Below are 18,244 nucleotides of genomic sequence, written 5' to 3'. Positions count from 1 at the left end.
AAGCAATTCTCCTGCCTCTGCGTCCTCAGTAGCTGGGATTACAGGCACGTGCCACCACACCCAGCTAATTTTTTTTCTATTTTTAGTAGCGACAAGAGTTTCACCACGTTGACCAGGCTGATCTCAAACGTCTGACCTCTTGATCCGCCTACCTCAGCCTCCCAAAGTGCTGGGATTGCAGGCGTGAGCCACCTCGCCTAGCCTTAAACTTCTTTAATTCTTACCTCTCATTCATTCTCCTTTATAAAATTCTACTATGGCCACTTGTTTTATGTTATCCTCACAACAATTGTAGGTACAGATGTGATAAATAATATACTATTCCTCTCCTTTGCTTTTTAACAAATGAGAAAACTGAGACCTAAAGCTCCAGTGATTCACTCATGTTTACACAAATAACTCTAAACTTAGTCTTCTCTTTTGTTTTGTTTTTGTTTCATTTTGTTTCCCTAAACCAGAATGCCATCCAATAGTATTTAAACTTTGCCTGCCTGCTTTTGCAATGGTTCTTAGCTTTCCATAATAGCAAGTGCATCAAAGAAGAAAATGGAAATTGATTATATGGTTATTAATCAAACTCAGATATGGCTAGTACCACCTTTATCAGTGAAACTTACAACAATCTCAGTTTATGTCCGTCTCTCATCCCAGTGTTTAAAGTTTTTAAAACTGGCTTGGGAATGTGAGGAGACTTTTGCTTTTCATTTTGTACTCTACTAGTTTTAGTTCTTCACTATGTGTGTACATATAGCACCCCAACCTTTAAAGAACTAGTTTCCGGAAAAAAAAAAAAAAAAAAAAAAAAAAAAAACCAAGGAAACTGCAAAGCACTGTAGCACTGTACAAATAAAAGCATAATCTTTTTTATTAATTTTTAACAAACATAATATCCTATTCTGGGTACTGTTTTTAAATGACTTACATTTAAATGTAATGTTAATGTATACTTTTGATGTGCTTAGATATAGCTAAGCAGTCCTAGATTTAGATAAATTGTCTTGCACCTACTGTATATAATTACATAGTATTTCCTAACTTTTATAAAATGTGGCTTGTGTGTGTGTGTATGTATGTTGTTACCCACATGAGGTTTTGTTATTTTTCTCCCCTCAAGGTCAATAACTATATCTCACTCTATCTTTTGTGTCTTTTGTTTTTTGATATTTTTTTTTGTCTACTTTGAACAGTTTTTAAGAGGAAAAGAAGAAAAGGTTGTTTGGGGGTGATATATTTAAAAAAAAAAAAAAGGAAAGAGGTCCAAATCTCCTGTCTCTTTTATCACCTATAAACTGTATTGATTTTCACTTTCCTTTCCTAAATTCATGCTTTAAAGATATTGTCCATCTAAGAAATATACAGAGTCCCAAAGCACAAGTTTTGATGTAGTCAGCACCCATTGATTGTACCTTGAAGTGGATATAGACAAACAGATGACAGATGGATCAGGTAGATATAGATATGTAGTTGTAGATATAGATAGATTTATCTTGAATTTTCCTAGATCCCATTAATCTGAACGTACAAATAAGTCTCATTAGTCCTAATATTTGTATTTCACTGGCTCACTGCCCTCACCTGCTGTAGATGATCTCTGCCTCCAGCAAACTAATCCTCATGCATTTCTGGGGAGTCCATATGGGTTTTCTCACTTGCACTTAGGATCAATCCTGACACCAGTTGGCTAAGCGCCACAGTTACACTGCTAGGCATCTCCATGAGCCTTCTCTGGATAAAGACCATCATCTATGGGCATGAGGAACACTGCTGTTCTTCCATTGCCGCTCCACCAGGCAACTGAGCCTACCACCGCTGTGCCAGGTGGAATAGTTTTCCACAAGGGGCCACCTTAGATATTCCCGGTCAGGTGAGAACCAGGACCGCTTTGCTAGGTAGGGCTGTCCCAGTAGATTCTAATGTACCCCTCTGCTGTTGTGTCTGTGTCACTGCTGTTCTATATCCTGCTAGTGTACAGAAGCTGAATGAGACTGTGTTTAAAAAAAAAAAAAAAAAAAAAAGTGGTGGTGGAGAAATGGCTTCCTTCCTTGCCTTCCTCTTTCTTAGGTGAGTCCTAAAAGAATACTGAGTATATTTCAGTATCTTAAAGGTTTAAGAAAACAGATCTTCTTGGTTTTATTCTAATACAAATCTGAGTAAAGAAGCCAAGGCTCATAGAATGATCTCTCTTTTCTGAGAACCAGGGCACCATAGCTGGCTCTGATTTCTCTCATGGTGAATTTTTCAAAATGTTTTCCAGTGCATGGGCTTTTGCTGGGTCATCTCACATGTTGTTCACGATACTCACAGATATATGAGTGAACAGCACACCCAGACGTGTTCCCTCCATCCATGCCTGCCTCCAAACCCCATGCCAAGAATGCCACTCCCCAGCTCTAATGGAATTATACTGCCAGTATCCTGGTCACCTGTCTCAGTCCATTTAGGGTTCCTATAAAGGAATTACCCAAGGCTGGGTGATTTATAAAGAAAAGAGGTTTAATTGGCTCACAGTTCTGCAGGCTATACAGGAAGCATGGCAGCATCTGCCTCTGGGGAGGCCTCGGGAGCTTTTATTCATGGCAGAAGGTAAAGGGGAGCAGATATCTCATGTTGAGAGAGGAAGCAAGATGGGAGGAGGTGCCAGGCTCTTTTTCAACAGTTATTGTGGGAGCTAAGAGTGAGAACTCATTCACTCCTATGAGAGTGACGCCAAGCCACTCATGAGGGATCTGATCCCAAGATCCAAAACCTCCTAGCAGGCTCAACCTCAATGTAGGGGATCAGATTTCACCATGAGATTTGGAGAAGCCAAACAAACCCTATCCAAACCATAGCGCCACCCAATTTACCAGTTACATGGGCAGATCTAAATATATCTTACACTCAAAATGAGGTCCTTCTTTTATGAAGTACCAAAGATGTTCTATTAGGGTTTCAGACAAACACAATGAAGAGGGAGATATTTACTGTTAGGAATTGGCTCACATGACTGTGGGGGCTGATAAATCTGAAATCTGAAGTCTGTAGGGCATGTCAGCAGGCTGGAGACCTAGGGAAAAGTTAGTGTTGTAGTCTTGGGACCAAAATCTTCAGGGCATGTATTAGTCTGTTCTCGTGCTGCTAATAGAGATTCCCTCGAGACTGTATAATTTCTATAGAAAGGAGGTTTTATTGACTCACTCTTCCAAATGGCTGTGGAGGCCTCACAATCATGATAGAAGAGCAAGGGTTGTCTTACGTGATAATGGATAATAGAGACTGAGAACCAAGTGAAAGGGGATTCCCCTTATAAAACCATCAGATCTTGTGAGACGTATTCACCACCATGAGAACAGTATGGGAGAAACTGCCGCCATGATTTAGTCATCTCTCACCAGATCCCTCCCACAACATGTGGGAATTATGGAAGCTACAATTCAAGATGAGCTCTGGGCAGGGACACAGCCAAACCATGTTAGGGCAGATGAGAGATTTTTCTTCCTCGTGACACAAAATGTGGTGTCTTCTCCAACAACCCTTCTTCAATTCTCTGACACCCGCTAGCATGCTATAGTTCAGCTCAGTTCTGACAGTAACTACCGGGAGTTTGAGTCAGACTCAATAGATTTAAGAGCCCAGTCTCACATGACTGCTTTCCCTTCAGAGGCCAGGAACAAGTATGAGGTCCCCAGGTTAATCACCGTTCAGTCCAACTGAGCTACACAGTCTTGGGTTCCCAAAACCCCCTCCTCAGGGTTAATAATTTGCTAGAATGATTTGCAGAACTCAAGAAAATTCTGTATTTACTATTGCAGTCTTTTTTTTTTTAAAGGATACATGTAAACAACCAGATGAAGATCTTCCTCAAACTCTGTTGTTTACGGGTTCTTAAGAGGTTTCAATACGTAGGCATAATTGATCAAATCATTAACCATTGATGATTGACTCAATTTCCAGCCACTGCTGCCCCTCTCCCCAGAGGTTGCTGACTGAGGAGTGAGGCTGAAAGTTCCAAGCTTCTAATCAAGGTTTGGTCTTTCTGGTAAACAACCCCTAGAAGTTATCTAGGGGGCCTCCAATAGTCACTTAATTGGAGCAAAAGATGCTACTATCATCTTTATCACTCAGAAAATTCCAAGTATTTTAAGAGTCTGTGCCAGAAACCTGGTACAAAGAAGACCAAATATCACAGCAGGCCAGCAGACTGGAAACTCCCACAGAATTTTTATCATGCCGTCTTGAGGCAGAATTCTTTCATCTTTGGGAAGTTTCAATCTTTGCCCTAAAGGCTTTCTACTGATTGGATGAGGCCAACCCATATTAAGTAGGGTACATTTACTTTAAGTCTAACTATAAATGTTAATTGCATCTAAATAACTTTATAGCAACATTTAGTTGAGTGTTTGACCAAACAAGTGGATACCATAGCCTGGCCAAGTTGCCACACAAAAGTAAACATCACAGATATCTTATTCTATTTAAAATCATCAGTATTATATGAATTAATTCAGAAATAAAAAGGTACTGACATGGTATGAACACTTATAAAGTGTTTTTCCCACAGAAATGTCAACAAAGTGTTCTTTGAAAATTGCTATTTTAAAACAGAAAAGCCCATCATTCTATGGGAATGATTCAAAGATAGACAATCCAGTAAAAGTCTTAAAATGGGCGAAATGCTACTAGTTGTTAATTTATACTTGTAACATCAAACACTTTACTGGCTTTTTACATTGCAATTGTTGCATATGATCCATTGTGCTTTTGCGAGTAGCTGTAGAGCATAATTCTAATAGGATATTTATTTACACCCAACCTTACAATTTAAATTCTGCTATTCCATTGTGCTCCTTCTACCCACCCTCTTCTTATATTCAGAGCTATTAGGGACTACTTACTCAGCATATCATTCCAAATTAAATTGCAAAGACATTTTATTATGAATTAAACAGGTGATGCTCTCCCAGCCTTTGTAAGTATTAGAGCAAATATCCAAGAAGCAAACATTTTTATCACAAAATCCTGATTGCCAAGTTGTTTTCTTAAAATAGACATACAGTAGGGAATTTAATCTTAGAAAGCGTCTAACACAAAGTTCTCTTTTTATAGATGAAGAAACGAAGATCCAGTGAAAGCATGTATTTTTTTTTCCAAGTTCATGCAGATAGCTATTGGCAGAACAAAGACTAAACAAAGCTTTCCTAACTCCTGCCCCCTTTTTTAGCATCCATCGCATTCATTACTACAATATTATTTACCTGGTCTTTAATGATGGCCCCAAATAATGGTTTTAGTATTAATTCCTTCACTTCTTTCATTTGTCCTGTGCTCCAGCTAAACTGAACTATGTTGAACTAAGCTAAACATTTCTCTCCAAGCTCGTATTACATTTTTCTAGTCTTTTTACCTACTGTTCCCATCCAGAATGTCTTCACTCTCTTTCTCTACTGCTTTCAAACCCAAACAGTTTTCCATATAAGTGCTATTTCCTCTTTGAAGTCTTTATATTCCTCTAGCCAGATAAAATTCTAGGAAAATACTGTCATACTTGACTGCATAAAGATTTAAATTGTCTATATAGAAAAATGAAACCATTATTGAAATGATAAAACAAGTAACAAACTAGAACAAAATATAGCATGCTTATTTAATAAATATTTATTGATAGTCTGCTAATAGGCACTGTGCTAGGTGCTATATCCATATAATATTGACTTATTATTTTTCAGTTAGAAAAAGAGAAACGCTATTAGATATGGGTCAATTAGATAAACAGGCACTTCCCAAAAGAAAAAATATGTAAAGTCACATAAATAATAATAATAATGATGATGACAATAAATGAGGTACTACTTAACATTTTTCAAATTTGTAAATTTTCTAAAAATTAAATTTCTTCATACTGATTAGAAGATTGGGCGAAGAGCTCTTTCATATAATGCTGCTGTAAGTGAAAGCTGGCAGTTTATATGGTAATATGCCATAGTTTTGTTCTGCATGATCTCAGTCCTCCTGCAAATGTGTGCTCTACTTTTCTCTGCCTTGTCCTGAGCTAAGCCTCTGGATTCTGTTTGGGTTCTGCCAGTGTAAGACACAATAAAGAGAAGAGCAAACAGGAGGGAGTGAGGCCAGGGTGTTTATTCTCTAGGCTCTGTGCTTCCAAGGGTTCAGATGGGCAGTGGCTATTCCTCCATTGAGGGGGAGGCCCTTCCTACAGTGCAGCTCTCTTTCCAGCCTGATGTGGTCCTCAGCTGAAGGCAGCAATAGCTTGGTCTGTGTTTAGCTACCAGCTGTGTTCTCATTCTTGAATGTGCCACTTAACCCTGCCCCAAATCCTGTAAATAGTTCCTGCCATATTTTTCTTCAGTGATTCCGTTTCAGTGTGTCATCTTCTCGCTTGTCAGGACCCCAAATGATCCCTCTTTGACTGTGAAATTCCATTTCTAAGAGTTTATACTTAAGGAATAATTTAAAATGTACTCAATAATACAGTAAATTCATTTTAAATGTTATGGTAGTGGTATAAATGATGCTAGTGAAGCACAAAAGAGAAATTAATTCAAACTGGAAGGGTTTGAGAAGGTTTCCTATAAGACGTGTCATTTGATGTGTGTCTTAATAAGGGTAGCATGAGACTATGTCAAAAAAGAAATGTGTATGTCTTACCACCCAAAAGAGATATCTTGGCTCTTGAAGGCCGAGATCATTACTTTCTTATGCTGTATACAGCCTAAGAAACAGTACAGGGCTAGGTTGAAATAGTATTACATTAATATTTAAGAATTGGTTATGGGTTTTCATTGAGAACCATTCTCAGGTGATACTTTACTAAGCTGACAATAGACTTAGCACTGCCTGGCAAATGGTAGGTCGTAGTCAGTGGCAGGGCCATGATTGTTACTGAATTAACAGCATCTTACCTTCACTAAGATATTTGAAAAGGAACACTGATTCATAAGCCTATCCTTTTCCTGCCACAGGTAGTCAGGGACTTATTATTTTCATTATGTCTCATTATTAACTTCTGTTGCCTAACAAGATATTAGATATTGTACGTCACATGAATATTTTCTTATGAAGTATTAATTGATTCCTAAACTTATTAAAGAATATGATAGTAGTAAATATCCAACTAAATCTGAGAGAAAAACCTCCAGTTTTGCAAGAAAGATTTAGCCAACTTATGCAACTAAGTTTGTTCAAATAATAACCCTATAAAGTTATCTCAGTTCTCTCCTCTTCAGTTTGCGAGTTGAAAGCATTGATGAAGATCAAATGCCAAATGCAGCCTCCCTAATTCTATAGCTCTCCTTGTCCAGAGGCAAGGTAGGGGAGTGGGTAGGATAGTGTGTGTGTGTGTGTGTGTGTGTGTGTGTGTGTGTGTGTGTGTGTGTGTAGAGACAGAGAATGAGCAAGACAGACAGAGACTGAAAGACGGGGGAAAGAGGGAGGAAGGGATGGAGGAATAAAACAGGGGGCTTTCTTTCTCTTGGTTTGTAATATAAAAGTAACCAAGAAAAAAACCCTGGGTTCAATATTTTATAATTTATTATTACAAATGGGGTGTTAGAAAAGTTCAGGAAGCCAGAGTAGAAGACAGCTAGCTAAAATGCTATCAGCTTAAGGAGTTTTTCATGGAGTTATTTTGTTCTAACCAGCCACAGAAGAAAAGAGATAAATGAGGAAGCATCATCCTTTATTATCACAACTGACAGTGATGGTTCCCCCCTACCACCCTTCCACACACACAGAGTAGTGACTGATAATCCCCAGCAGGTTGGTCTCCCCACCACATGCCACCTGCTGCAAACATGTTGGACGGACCAGGTTCTCCTTTCTTTTTTTCCAGTTTTCTTATTGCAAAAAGGTTTTACTATCCGACAATGAAGGGTGTCCAAAGTATTAGGGGTCATAAGATGCCTACAAAAAGATACATCCTTGTTCTCAAAGAGCTTATAACACCATCAATACTGACGACTGGTATAAGGATGCTTACAAGGGAGATTTATTAAAAGGACAACTCAGTAGAGTGCAAACTCTGCACATGCCGAAGAGAGTCAGGAAATGTTTCATGGATAATACAAACATTGAACAGGGTTTTGATGAAAGGGAGGGAGGTGGATTTCTCTGATAAGATGGAAAATATATGAACAAATAAAAGAATTTGTTGAATTTAGTTACCCTGTGTTTATTTTATTTTTTTTATTTTATTTTTTTTTGAGACAGTCTCGCTGTGTTGCCAGGCGCCAGGCTAGAGTGCAGTGGCGCAATATTGGCTCACTGCAACCTCTGTCTCCCAGGTTCAAGCAATTCTCCTGCCTCAGCCTCCCGAGTAGCTGGGGCTACAGAGGCGTGCCACCATGCCAGGCTAATTTTTATATTTTAGTAGAGATGAGGTTTCACTATGTTGGCCAGGATGGTCTCGAACTCTTGACCTCGTGACCCACCCATCTCAGCCTCCCAAAGTGCTTGGATTACAAGCGTGAGCCACCGCGCCCGGCTGGCCCTATGTTTATTAATTATAAGGTCAGAATCTGATTCTTCTGGAATCAAAATGCTGAGCAAGCAACTGTGGAGCATGGGCTACACTATGGCAGAGATGAATGCAGCCTGAGATGCCACATGCATCCTCGCGTAGCTCATTGCTTTTCAGGCATCCACGAGAAACATACCACCTCTTAGGTCAGCTGCCGAAGATGTGTTCTCACTGAACCATAACCTAGCAGAGGTTTTCAGGTTGGAATACCAAATAACAAGAACATGTGGTCAGTGCTACCTATATTGCGCCAACATTTTAAAATATCTAATTGATGATTTGTGTGAAGGATGCATAGAGATGAAAGGCAAAGCAGGAAAAGCTGTGTTTTTCATTTATGAAATATTGGGAAGTTACCAGAAGACCAGGCAACATTCATTAGATCATCATAAAGAAGCAAAAAAAAGTGCTATGTAATTTTCTGATGATAGAAACAAATAAGAGGATATAAATTCCTCAGTTTACACCAGGAGTTAAAAGAAAATCATCACCTATTTATTGGTTCATTTTGTAAATTGAGATCAATGAAATTCTCTGAACAACAGCATGAAATCAATCTTAAAATAGCATATAATTCATGGCCAGTATTGTAAATTATAGTTTGCTTGACAGTAATCGGTGAGGTTTCCATGCACTGGGATGCATTTCCTTGTAACACGTCTGAGGATAATGCCTGTGGATCCATTTCTAATGCATGTTAGAGTGATCTGTTTTTCCCTGTCCACAACTCCCTGTGTTTGATCTTATGCAAATGATGCAATCAAGCAAATGGAAAACAAGATGTTGTTGCTCAGGGGCTCTGACAAACAGTGGCCTTATGTTTTCAGGGTTTCCCCACCCTCCATTTACCCAACTCAGATTTGTGTACATACCTGCAATTGTTTGAATCTATTGATCCATTATATTGCCCTCCAAGGGACTAATCACATCTGTAGAGACATATTACCAAATCAGTTGCAGTTAAGCTAGGAGGAGAGAGTTGTCATTATTTTCCTCTTTGCTTTAAATTTTAAATTGGTGGCTTTGTTTATGGCTTCGCTCTCAAAGAATATTTTAGCCTCGCTTCCCTGTAACCAACTGTTTTTGATTTCTTTTTATTAACTGTTTTTAAAATATTCTCTCTCATTCAATTCATTCATTTTACATGTGACTGCTCTTTCCCGTCATGCCCAACCTGATGCCTCCTCCTCTTTTCTTCTCTAATTTTTTATTTACCCATTTCCCTCATCATTTCCTCCTGTTTTACCAAGAATTTCCCAATCAGGTCACCAGGCAACTTTCTCTGCCATATGTCAAATTAGGTTCTCTTCTTTCTTTTTTTTTTTTTTTCATGCCTCGTTATTCAGAGAAGACTAGTAATACTTCATCTTCTTGTGGAAATACACTGAGGATATTCCACTTTGGGTTGGACAGCACAGGCATAAAAATAACTTGAAAGTCAAAAAAGCTATTTAATCAGAGTGGTTTTCTTTGGATTATTAAGTTTACAGTTTTCAGATTTTTAAAACCAAAAGAAAATCCCCAACTTCTATTGTAGCAACAACATGACAGTCAGATTCCCCAAACCAGAAATGTGACCTAGCAAACTACTTTGTGTGTGTGAATTAACTTATCTGCAATATGTAGCAAACATTTTAATTGTACCTAGGTTCTGAAAATCTTGGCTGTGTGGTTATGATAGGCAAAAATGAGGTGCTGGTTGAGTGTGTAACATTTATAAATTTCAGTCTGGAAGACATATCTGTATGTCTCTATCTCTATATACAGTTATTTCTATAATTCAGTTTAATATCTGACTTTACTCCCATCCAACTTATTAGTAAGTAAATCACAGTCACTTTGGGGGTGCGTGCACCTCCACTAATTATGTAAAAGCTTCTGGGGTCTTACCTAGTTCCTTAGCATATGGAATGTGGCTACCCAAGATGCCTTCTTTCTCTGTGCAAAGGGGTAACTATTGGGACAACCCTTTCACATTCGGTGGATATCCTCATTGCTTCCACATCATACTTGGGCAATTGAAATCTTTGCAAGATTTTCTGTGGCCCTGCCTGAATACAGACACCAAAGTCTTTCCTTTTGCTCCCATCTTGCCCCCCAACCTGGGACCCTACCTTGAATAAAGCAGGGATCAGGGCCCTTCCTTACCAGAGCTTGCACGTTTCTCCTTCCTTCTATCCTTATTCCATCAGCTGGGAAATCTGAATTAGGGAAGTGGGAGACTCCATAATTCCTATTTTTCCTAACATTATATCTAAACTCTGAGCCTTCTCTGTTCCCTCAATTACTTTGTAAGTTTTTTTGTTTGTTTGTTTGTTTTCCTGCCTCCTGACCAGTCACAATCTGTTTTATGGAGAATATCTATTTTATAGTTAAGTTCTGATTACATAATTTAATTGAGTGAACTAGTCCATTTTCATGCTGCTGATAAAGATATACTCAAGACTGGGTAATTTGTAAAGAAAAAGAGGTTTAATGGACTCACAGTTCCATGGGCTAGGGAGACCTGACAATCATGGCAGAAGGTAAAAGGCCTATCTCACATTGGAGCAGACGGGAGAGAGATGAGAGCCAAGCAAAAAGGGTAGCCCCTTATAAAACCCTTAGATCTCATGAGACTTATTCACTACCATGAGAACAGTAGAGGGAAACTATCCCCATGATTCAATTATCTCCCACAACATGTGGGAATTACGGAAACTACAATTCAAGATGAGATTGATTTAGATGGGGACATAGCCAAACCATATCGTTGAGAGACATTTAGGTAAAAATTAAATGCAGAAAAGATATAGGGTCAGTAGCAGGTAAGGAGGAAAGAAACAAAATAGGTTAATATGACAATCAGATTGGTCTCAGTTTCCATTAAACAAATCCTGAGCATTATAGGAGTTTAGAAGAGGAAGCTCTACCTGAGGGCTTCAATCTGAACCCCTACTTGGATCCTCAAGAGAATTGGCCAAACTGAAAGCAGAAGAAGGAAAAAAGAAATCAATGAAATGAAGAAACAAAGAAACAACACAGTTGTGGCTGAGCAGTTCCAAGAACCCAGTGCAAACTGGAAAACCTAAAGTTATAGACTGTTTCAGTGTGTTCAGTGACACCTCTCAGAAACATTTTAGAGATATGAGAAGTATTAGAGACATAAGATGATAAGCTTTATCCAGAACTGAGAATCGGGATAGCCATATAGAAGAGGACTGGAGATGTGAAGAACCCTATGGGACCCGGGAATATGGCTTTGTAATGAATGATCAAATTTCATAACCAGGAAAATGCAACTATTCTGGAAATAAGAAGGTGCCAAGAGACTGGACATTGTGTAGGGGCATAGGAGTGATTGCATCAATGTGACAAATGAAAGAGGTTGAAGTAACCAGTTTGTGGTTACAAAGTGCAGGATTTAGATTTGGAATCTTGGAAATCATTCTGAAGATTATCAAGTAGTAGGTGTAACTATGCTGAATACTGAATAAATGAAGTAGAGGTGAAGGGCATTGCATTTGAGGAAGTTAAAGTAAAGCCAGATTCGGAGATGAGTCATTATTGAGGATGTTAGAGTTGCCAAAAAGGGATTATGATTGAAAAGAAAACTGAGCCAATGCTGAAGTCATAGAGAAGAGAAGCAGTGTGACCGGAGATATAATGGGGCATGTGTTAACTAGGTTTGGGGCAGATCTTCTTTTAAATAATGAATTGATATTGATTAACTACGGCTATTTTTTCCTCCATCTGTGATATAAATGTATATCACAGAAAATTTAAAAAATATATGTAACAAAAATTCAATCATCTGTTTGTACTCACTCTAAGAAAAACATTGTTAACATTTTGGTATACCACTATCTCGTTTTGTTTTTATTTGATTTATTTGTTTTTATTGTTTCTTTCTGTTACAATGAACCACTGGTACTTTGAAATTATGTTTTGGCATTCAGACAGGCACAGCTTCGCCTTTTTCTTGTATTTAATGATAAATCTCCTTTATCTTATAACTATAGACCCCTCCATTGGCCTGGAAATTGTATTCGTTATATTCTTGGAGACTTTAAAACATTTTTAGAAATTACTATATTTCTGAGAAAAAAAAGTGGCAGCCTGGGTAGAGGGCATAGAGATAGCCCTCTGGTCTTGCTCATTCATATTCACCAAGTAAAATTATATGAGTTAGTCATCACACCAATCCTGGAGATAACCAGGTGAACATGATAGAAAATATTTCTTTGAACTCAAGAAGTTTACATTCCCCTGAAAAGGATATAATATCAAGACATAAATGACTTGTTTAAGTAATTATGATATGGAACTAAGCAAGGTGATATGAGAAGAACCTGGGGACGATGGTGGCCATGTTGTTCAATTATCAAGAAAGACCACTCATAGAAAGATGAGCCTGAAGCATAAGAAAAAGTCATCCAAGGACAAAAAAGAAGAAAATAGATTTCAGTTAGAAGGAGCTGCACCTAGTTGAATAACTGCCTTGTTAATACAAACTGGATTGACTGGTATGTGGCTAATCTGACAAAAGATGCAACTGAATAAAACAATAATAAAAATAATAGCTAAAAAAAAAAAAAGGAGCAGCACCTGCAAAGGTCCAAAAGTGTGAACTTGTTGTGTTAGAAGAACAGAATAATGTCTAGTCCAGTGTATGAAAAAAATGGGGAGGATGTCAAGTCAAATAGGATTTCATTGGCCATTATTAGAGTTCATTCTAAGAGCAACAGAAGGGCATTGCAGGGTATTCCACTGAAGAATCAGAAGATCACTCTTGGTGGATGATCTTGCATTTTAACTGGGAAAATTGAAGTAGTCAGAGGATAACACCCATAGACTCTGCTACCCTCTACCCACCCACCAGCATTGGCACCCACATAGTCTGCATTCCCTCCCATTACTATAAATTGTCTCCTTCCAAGTTCTACTCTTTCACTTTTGAACTAGATTCTCCTCTTTCACATATTGTTGGATAAAACTCCAACCATTTTTTTCTTTCATCCACTTCCAGTTTCTCCTCACTGCTGGGTCATCCCATTACAAACAACATAAATTTTTATCTCATTTAAATTACTTTCTCTCATTTAAATTATCTTTTCTTGATTCTACTCACCTTTTATCTATTGCTTCATTTATCTGTTTTACCACAAAAGTTTTTGAAAATATTCATTATGTTCACTGTCTCTAGTTCCTCTTCTATTTCATTATAAGCTCACTCACGTCTGGCTTTGGTGCCCACAAGTTCACTGAAACTTCAATTGTACAATTACTGATGACTGCCGTATTGCTATACCCGGTGGTCAATTTTTAGTTCTCATCTGATTTCACCTTTAACTCTTAAAAAATCACTTCATTTGACTTTCAAGATGCTCCAATCTCAATGTTTTCCTCATACCTTACTGCTTACTCTCTGTCTCCTTGGTTGATTGCTCCTTTACTCATTAGCCTCTTATGTTGGTATCCCAGGGTTTTGGTTCTTATACCTTTTCTTTTTTCTATCTACACTCACATCATTTGCACTCCTAGCCACTTGAAATACTGTCTGTATGATGATGACTTATCAAATGATATCTCAAGCCATTTACTTTACCTGTAATTCGAAACTTCTGTTCAAATATCCTGACAATCTCCTCTTGGTTAACTAACATAGCAAATGTGTAATTGACATTCATAATATTAATTCTTTATCTTCCCCTCCATGCCTTCCTCTACCAATAAAATGGTTACTTTATCCTTCCCTTTGCTCAGGTTAAAAGCCTTGGAGTCAACTCTGGCTCTTCTCTTTCATACTCTACCTACAGCGCACTGGGAAATCCTGTTAGCTTTCCCTTTAAAACGTATTTGAAATCCAACCATTTCTTACTTGATTATTATAGTCCTCCACTTACTTGGTATTACACATAGTCCTTCAGTGACATTTATTCTTATGCTCTTGCTCACCACCATCTATACATCATCTAGCAGCCAGGGTGATACTCATGAAGTCCATGTTTGATTGCATGACAGCTCTGTTCAAAATCCTTAGTAGCTTTCTAAATAGAACCTCTTAGATTAAAAAACAAAATTCTTGCAAAGACCTACACAGCCTGTGCAAAGTGGCCCTTCACTAAATTTCTAATATTATCCCTAACTTACTTCTTCCTGATTTATTCTGCTCCAGCCACCTCCTTGCTAGTCCTCAAGTGTGTCAGGCATGTCCCTCCTTCCTTTGCTGTGCTTGTTCCCTCTCCTGAAATGGTCCAACCCCAAAATTCCCACAGCTTTTATACTCACTCCCTTTCAGGTCTTTGCCCAAAATGTCACCTTCCCAATGAGATCTCTGCTGGCTCTTACCTATTAAGTTACCAGAACTTCTAATTCTCCTTCCTCTGTTCTGTGTTTTCTGCAGCCTTTTTCATGTAATGCAGCATGAACATCTTAAACTCTGTTACACATTCACTTTAAAGTCATGCTATCTTCTAAAATGCAACACCTCTCTTACCCACAAACTTCACAATACTTTGGATAATCTAGAGGTAAACCTAACTAGGAATGGAGGATTTGACAAGTTTAATATTTACCATTTCAATCTTGGCTCACTAGCCATTCCAGACCTCTCAAGCAACTTGACCCTTCTAAGTAAATTCACTTCCTTTCCTGACTCTGCCCTCCAGTACCAATTATTATAGAAATCGACATTTCCCAGTCCATGGAAGAATCAAAGCACAGATAAATCCTGAACTATTTGCTTCAGGAAGCTACTTCCATCTGAGGCAGATATTCTGTGTGGGTTTAAGACTTAGGTAATCACAGTCACCTTCAATGCATGGAGTTTACAGTGTAAAGGTAAGTGGGGCATTCTGTGATAAGCAGACTCTGTGATATGTGCTACTATGATAATGCATTCTTGACATACCTAAGTCCTAGCTTGAGATACCTAAGTTCCAGATATGCAAGTCTAAACCATGGAAACATATGCAAGCAAGTATGAGGCCTTTTTTGAATGGAGTAACTTCTTCACCACCTACAAACTGGGCAGCTAAATCCCTGCCATAGCAAAGTGGAATGAAATGGTGATATTCTTGGTTTTGCTCCTGCAACAGGACTTAGAGTCAAATCCCCAGCTTTTCCTTTTCAGGGACGACAAGAAATTCAGACAGATGAGAACAATGAAAGAGAAGAAAGGTTACCAGAGAGAGAAGATGAAGGGAAGAGGGGAATAGCAGATACAATTTGTTAGCATATAAACACATTATAAGTTTGGCCAAGATTGTCCCTGTTGGTAGTTTTGCTTTTCTCTCAGTAAATAGTAGTCTACTCTCTTGGTAGCATCTGATGACACTGCTCTAATGAGTTTTTAACTTCGTAAGTTTCCTAGAATGTTGGTCCAAATGAAGGCACCCCAGTTCTGTCTCAGTTGTGTACACATAGTACGACTGTTACTGCCATCTCTCAGCAGTCCTTGGCAATGCCACGTTGCTTCACCAGCAGCTTCAAAGTGTCCTTGAAGCATGTATTCTGACTACCCTGACTGGGAGTGCCCCATCTCATCTTGCAACCATTGCATCCCTGTAGGATAGAATTTGTAAAGAAAACAAGGTTTAATCAAAAGCTTTGAGAGTCTCTTCTTGTTGACAAATTTTGTTCTAAGGTAACTGTATGTACTGTATATTATTTTTTAAATCTCTCTTCTAGTGAGCTACATGTTTAACCAATTGATTACATTTTGCGTGAAAATCAAAGAGTTCTTTTCCCCAATTTACTTTTGTTATCAGTGCAATGCAAAATCTGTTTGCCTGAATTAGGTTGCGTTTCATTAATCTCTTCAACATGAAATTGTAATTGTTTATGGTTAATGAGATTTAAGAATGTGTTACTTATATTGTGACTAACTTATTTTTAAAATATTTCAGAAAATAATAATTGTTTCTAGTAGTGTTACAGTATTAATTACAGTATTGGTACACCTGACTGAACGTTAACCAAAGTTAGATTACCAAGTGTAATGAAGTGTTCAGGATATTTCAGAATTGAGTTAGTATATTACAGATTAGTTTAATCTAATACAAGAGAATGTGATATCCATTAGAAAGGCAGATAATATAAAATACCTGGGAAGTTCAGGGGAGGGGAAGATTCTTTTGGCCTAGGGCACTACTCTACTCTCATGGTCATATTTCAGACCTAGCTCATCTCATTCATTAATTACTCATTCATTCAGAGTCACATATTCAAAACCTACAATGTGCCAGGTATTGTGATACATACTAAGGATGCAAAATGAATATATTACCATTCCTGCTCTTAAGGTGTTTAGTGTATCAGATAGTCATGACGTAATGTTTTTAAGTGTTAAGCTAAAAGTATGTACAAAGAGAAAGAGAAGAGGCTAATAACTCCATCTTGTGCTGGGGTGACAGCAAGGAGTGTCACCCCAACAGTCATCTGCACTGCACCTCCACAATTTGAAGGTCAAATAATAGGTGGTGGACAGGAGAAGAAAGGAATCTGAGGAACAGAATTACAAACTCAAAGTCATTGTTACAAACTGTATTTGCATTTCAGAACCAACTCCTGTTGTCTTCAAATATGCTTTAAAATAATTTAAATATCTCATTTATTTTTAAACAGAGCCATTGAACTAAGACTAAACTTAGCAGATGATTTACCTGGTCACAGACATTCAAGAAAACAGTAAAATTGTTAAAATGAAAAAGTCAAAGCAAGAGTTTGATTGACACTTGTCTGTTTAAGTAAATTCTTGTTTCTTCCTACCCCGTAGATTTAGCAGTGTTTACACCCCACCAGTTTCTACTCAGTGCATGCACACATGTGGGCTGTACAAACAGTTCCTGGGTCCTACTGTACACAGCACAGCTGCCACCAGAACATGTCGATTCCCCAATTCTGACTGTCCTGGATTCTAGAACTATATATGTACAGTAAGTAGAAGTGTTGTCTCTCTCACATGCTGGTTCATGCAAGACTCCCAGTGAGTTCAATCAGGGGAGGAGCTTGTGACATAAAATTAATTTTATTGTGATTAAATGCATAGAAGTGATTAGTTCAGTGGATCTGGAAACCTTTGATTATCACTTGCCAGCCTAATTTCCATTTTGTCTTTATGCAATCAGGCTGAGCTACATAGGTATACAGATTCCATGCAAGCTTCAATAAAGGAAAAACCAACCACTTTCATGACTGCTTTGAACTTTTTATATACGGGGCATTATTTGTAATAATTTGGCATTAGAAAGTGTATATATATATTTTTAGTATAAACCAGGAACATCTTACTCCCTTATTCCTGCAGTTGATGTCAGAAAGGAGTTTCACATATAGGCATGTTCGGATGATTTCTGATATTAGGGATTCTTGTCCATTTCCTAATAAATGAGGTATAAGGTGTTCTATTGTGCTGAACTAAGATCTAATAGATCTCTCTCATCAAGGGTTACTACTTGTTCATATTTATCTCTCTTGGTCTCAGTTTTCTTATCTGTAAAATAAGAGTTTAGACTGAATGGATTATGACGTTCATTCAAGCTGAAATATATTATGATTCACATCTCATTGTTCCATGTCTAAATTCTCCTATTGGCTTTGTGTGTCCCTAAGCCAAGCCACATTACTTAGCCAAAAAAGATTCCCCACGACTCAAGTATTTCTCAGTTTAACAATTTACTCTCTGTTCTATGACTTGCCCTTCTCATTTCCACTGATATGTTGTAACTGTCATCTGAATGCCCTCTACCC

General features: G+C 38.0%; 1 protein-coding gene across 2 annotated transcripts in view; it reads left to right on the top strand.

Annotated features, from left to right (window-relative positions):
- The window catches only part of USH2A (usherin), a 763,828-nt gene that overhangs the window by 381,127 nt on the left and 364,457 nt on the right, over positions 1–18,244 (top strand). For both annotated transcript variants that reach the window (XM_032289234.1, XM_032289233.1), the window contains exon 32: positions 17,271–17,430. In XM_032289234.1, the coding sequence (XP_032145125.1) occupies positions 17,271–17,430 (160 nt within the window). The remainder of the gene's footprint in view (positions 1–17,270; positions 17,431–18,244) is intronic.

The sequence above is a fragment of the Sapajus apella genome, unplaced genomic scaffold, assembly GCF_009761245.1.
Source record: "Sapajus apella isolate SASKATOON/1434 unplaced genomic scaffold, GSC_monkey_1.0 scaffold22, whole genome shotgun sequence".
NCBI lineage: Eukaryota > Metazoa > Chordata > Mammalia > Primates > Cebidae > Sapajus > Sapajus apella.
Note: the sequence above shows the minus strand (reverse complement) of the source record. Positions and strands in the feature narration are given on the sequence as shown.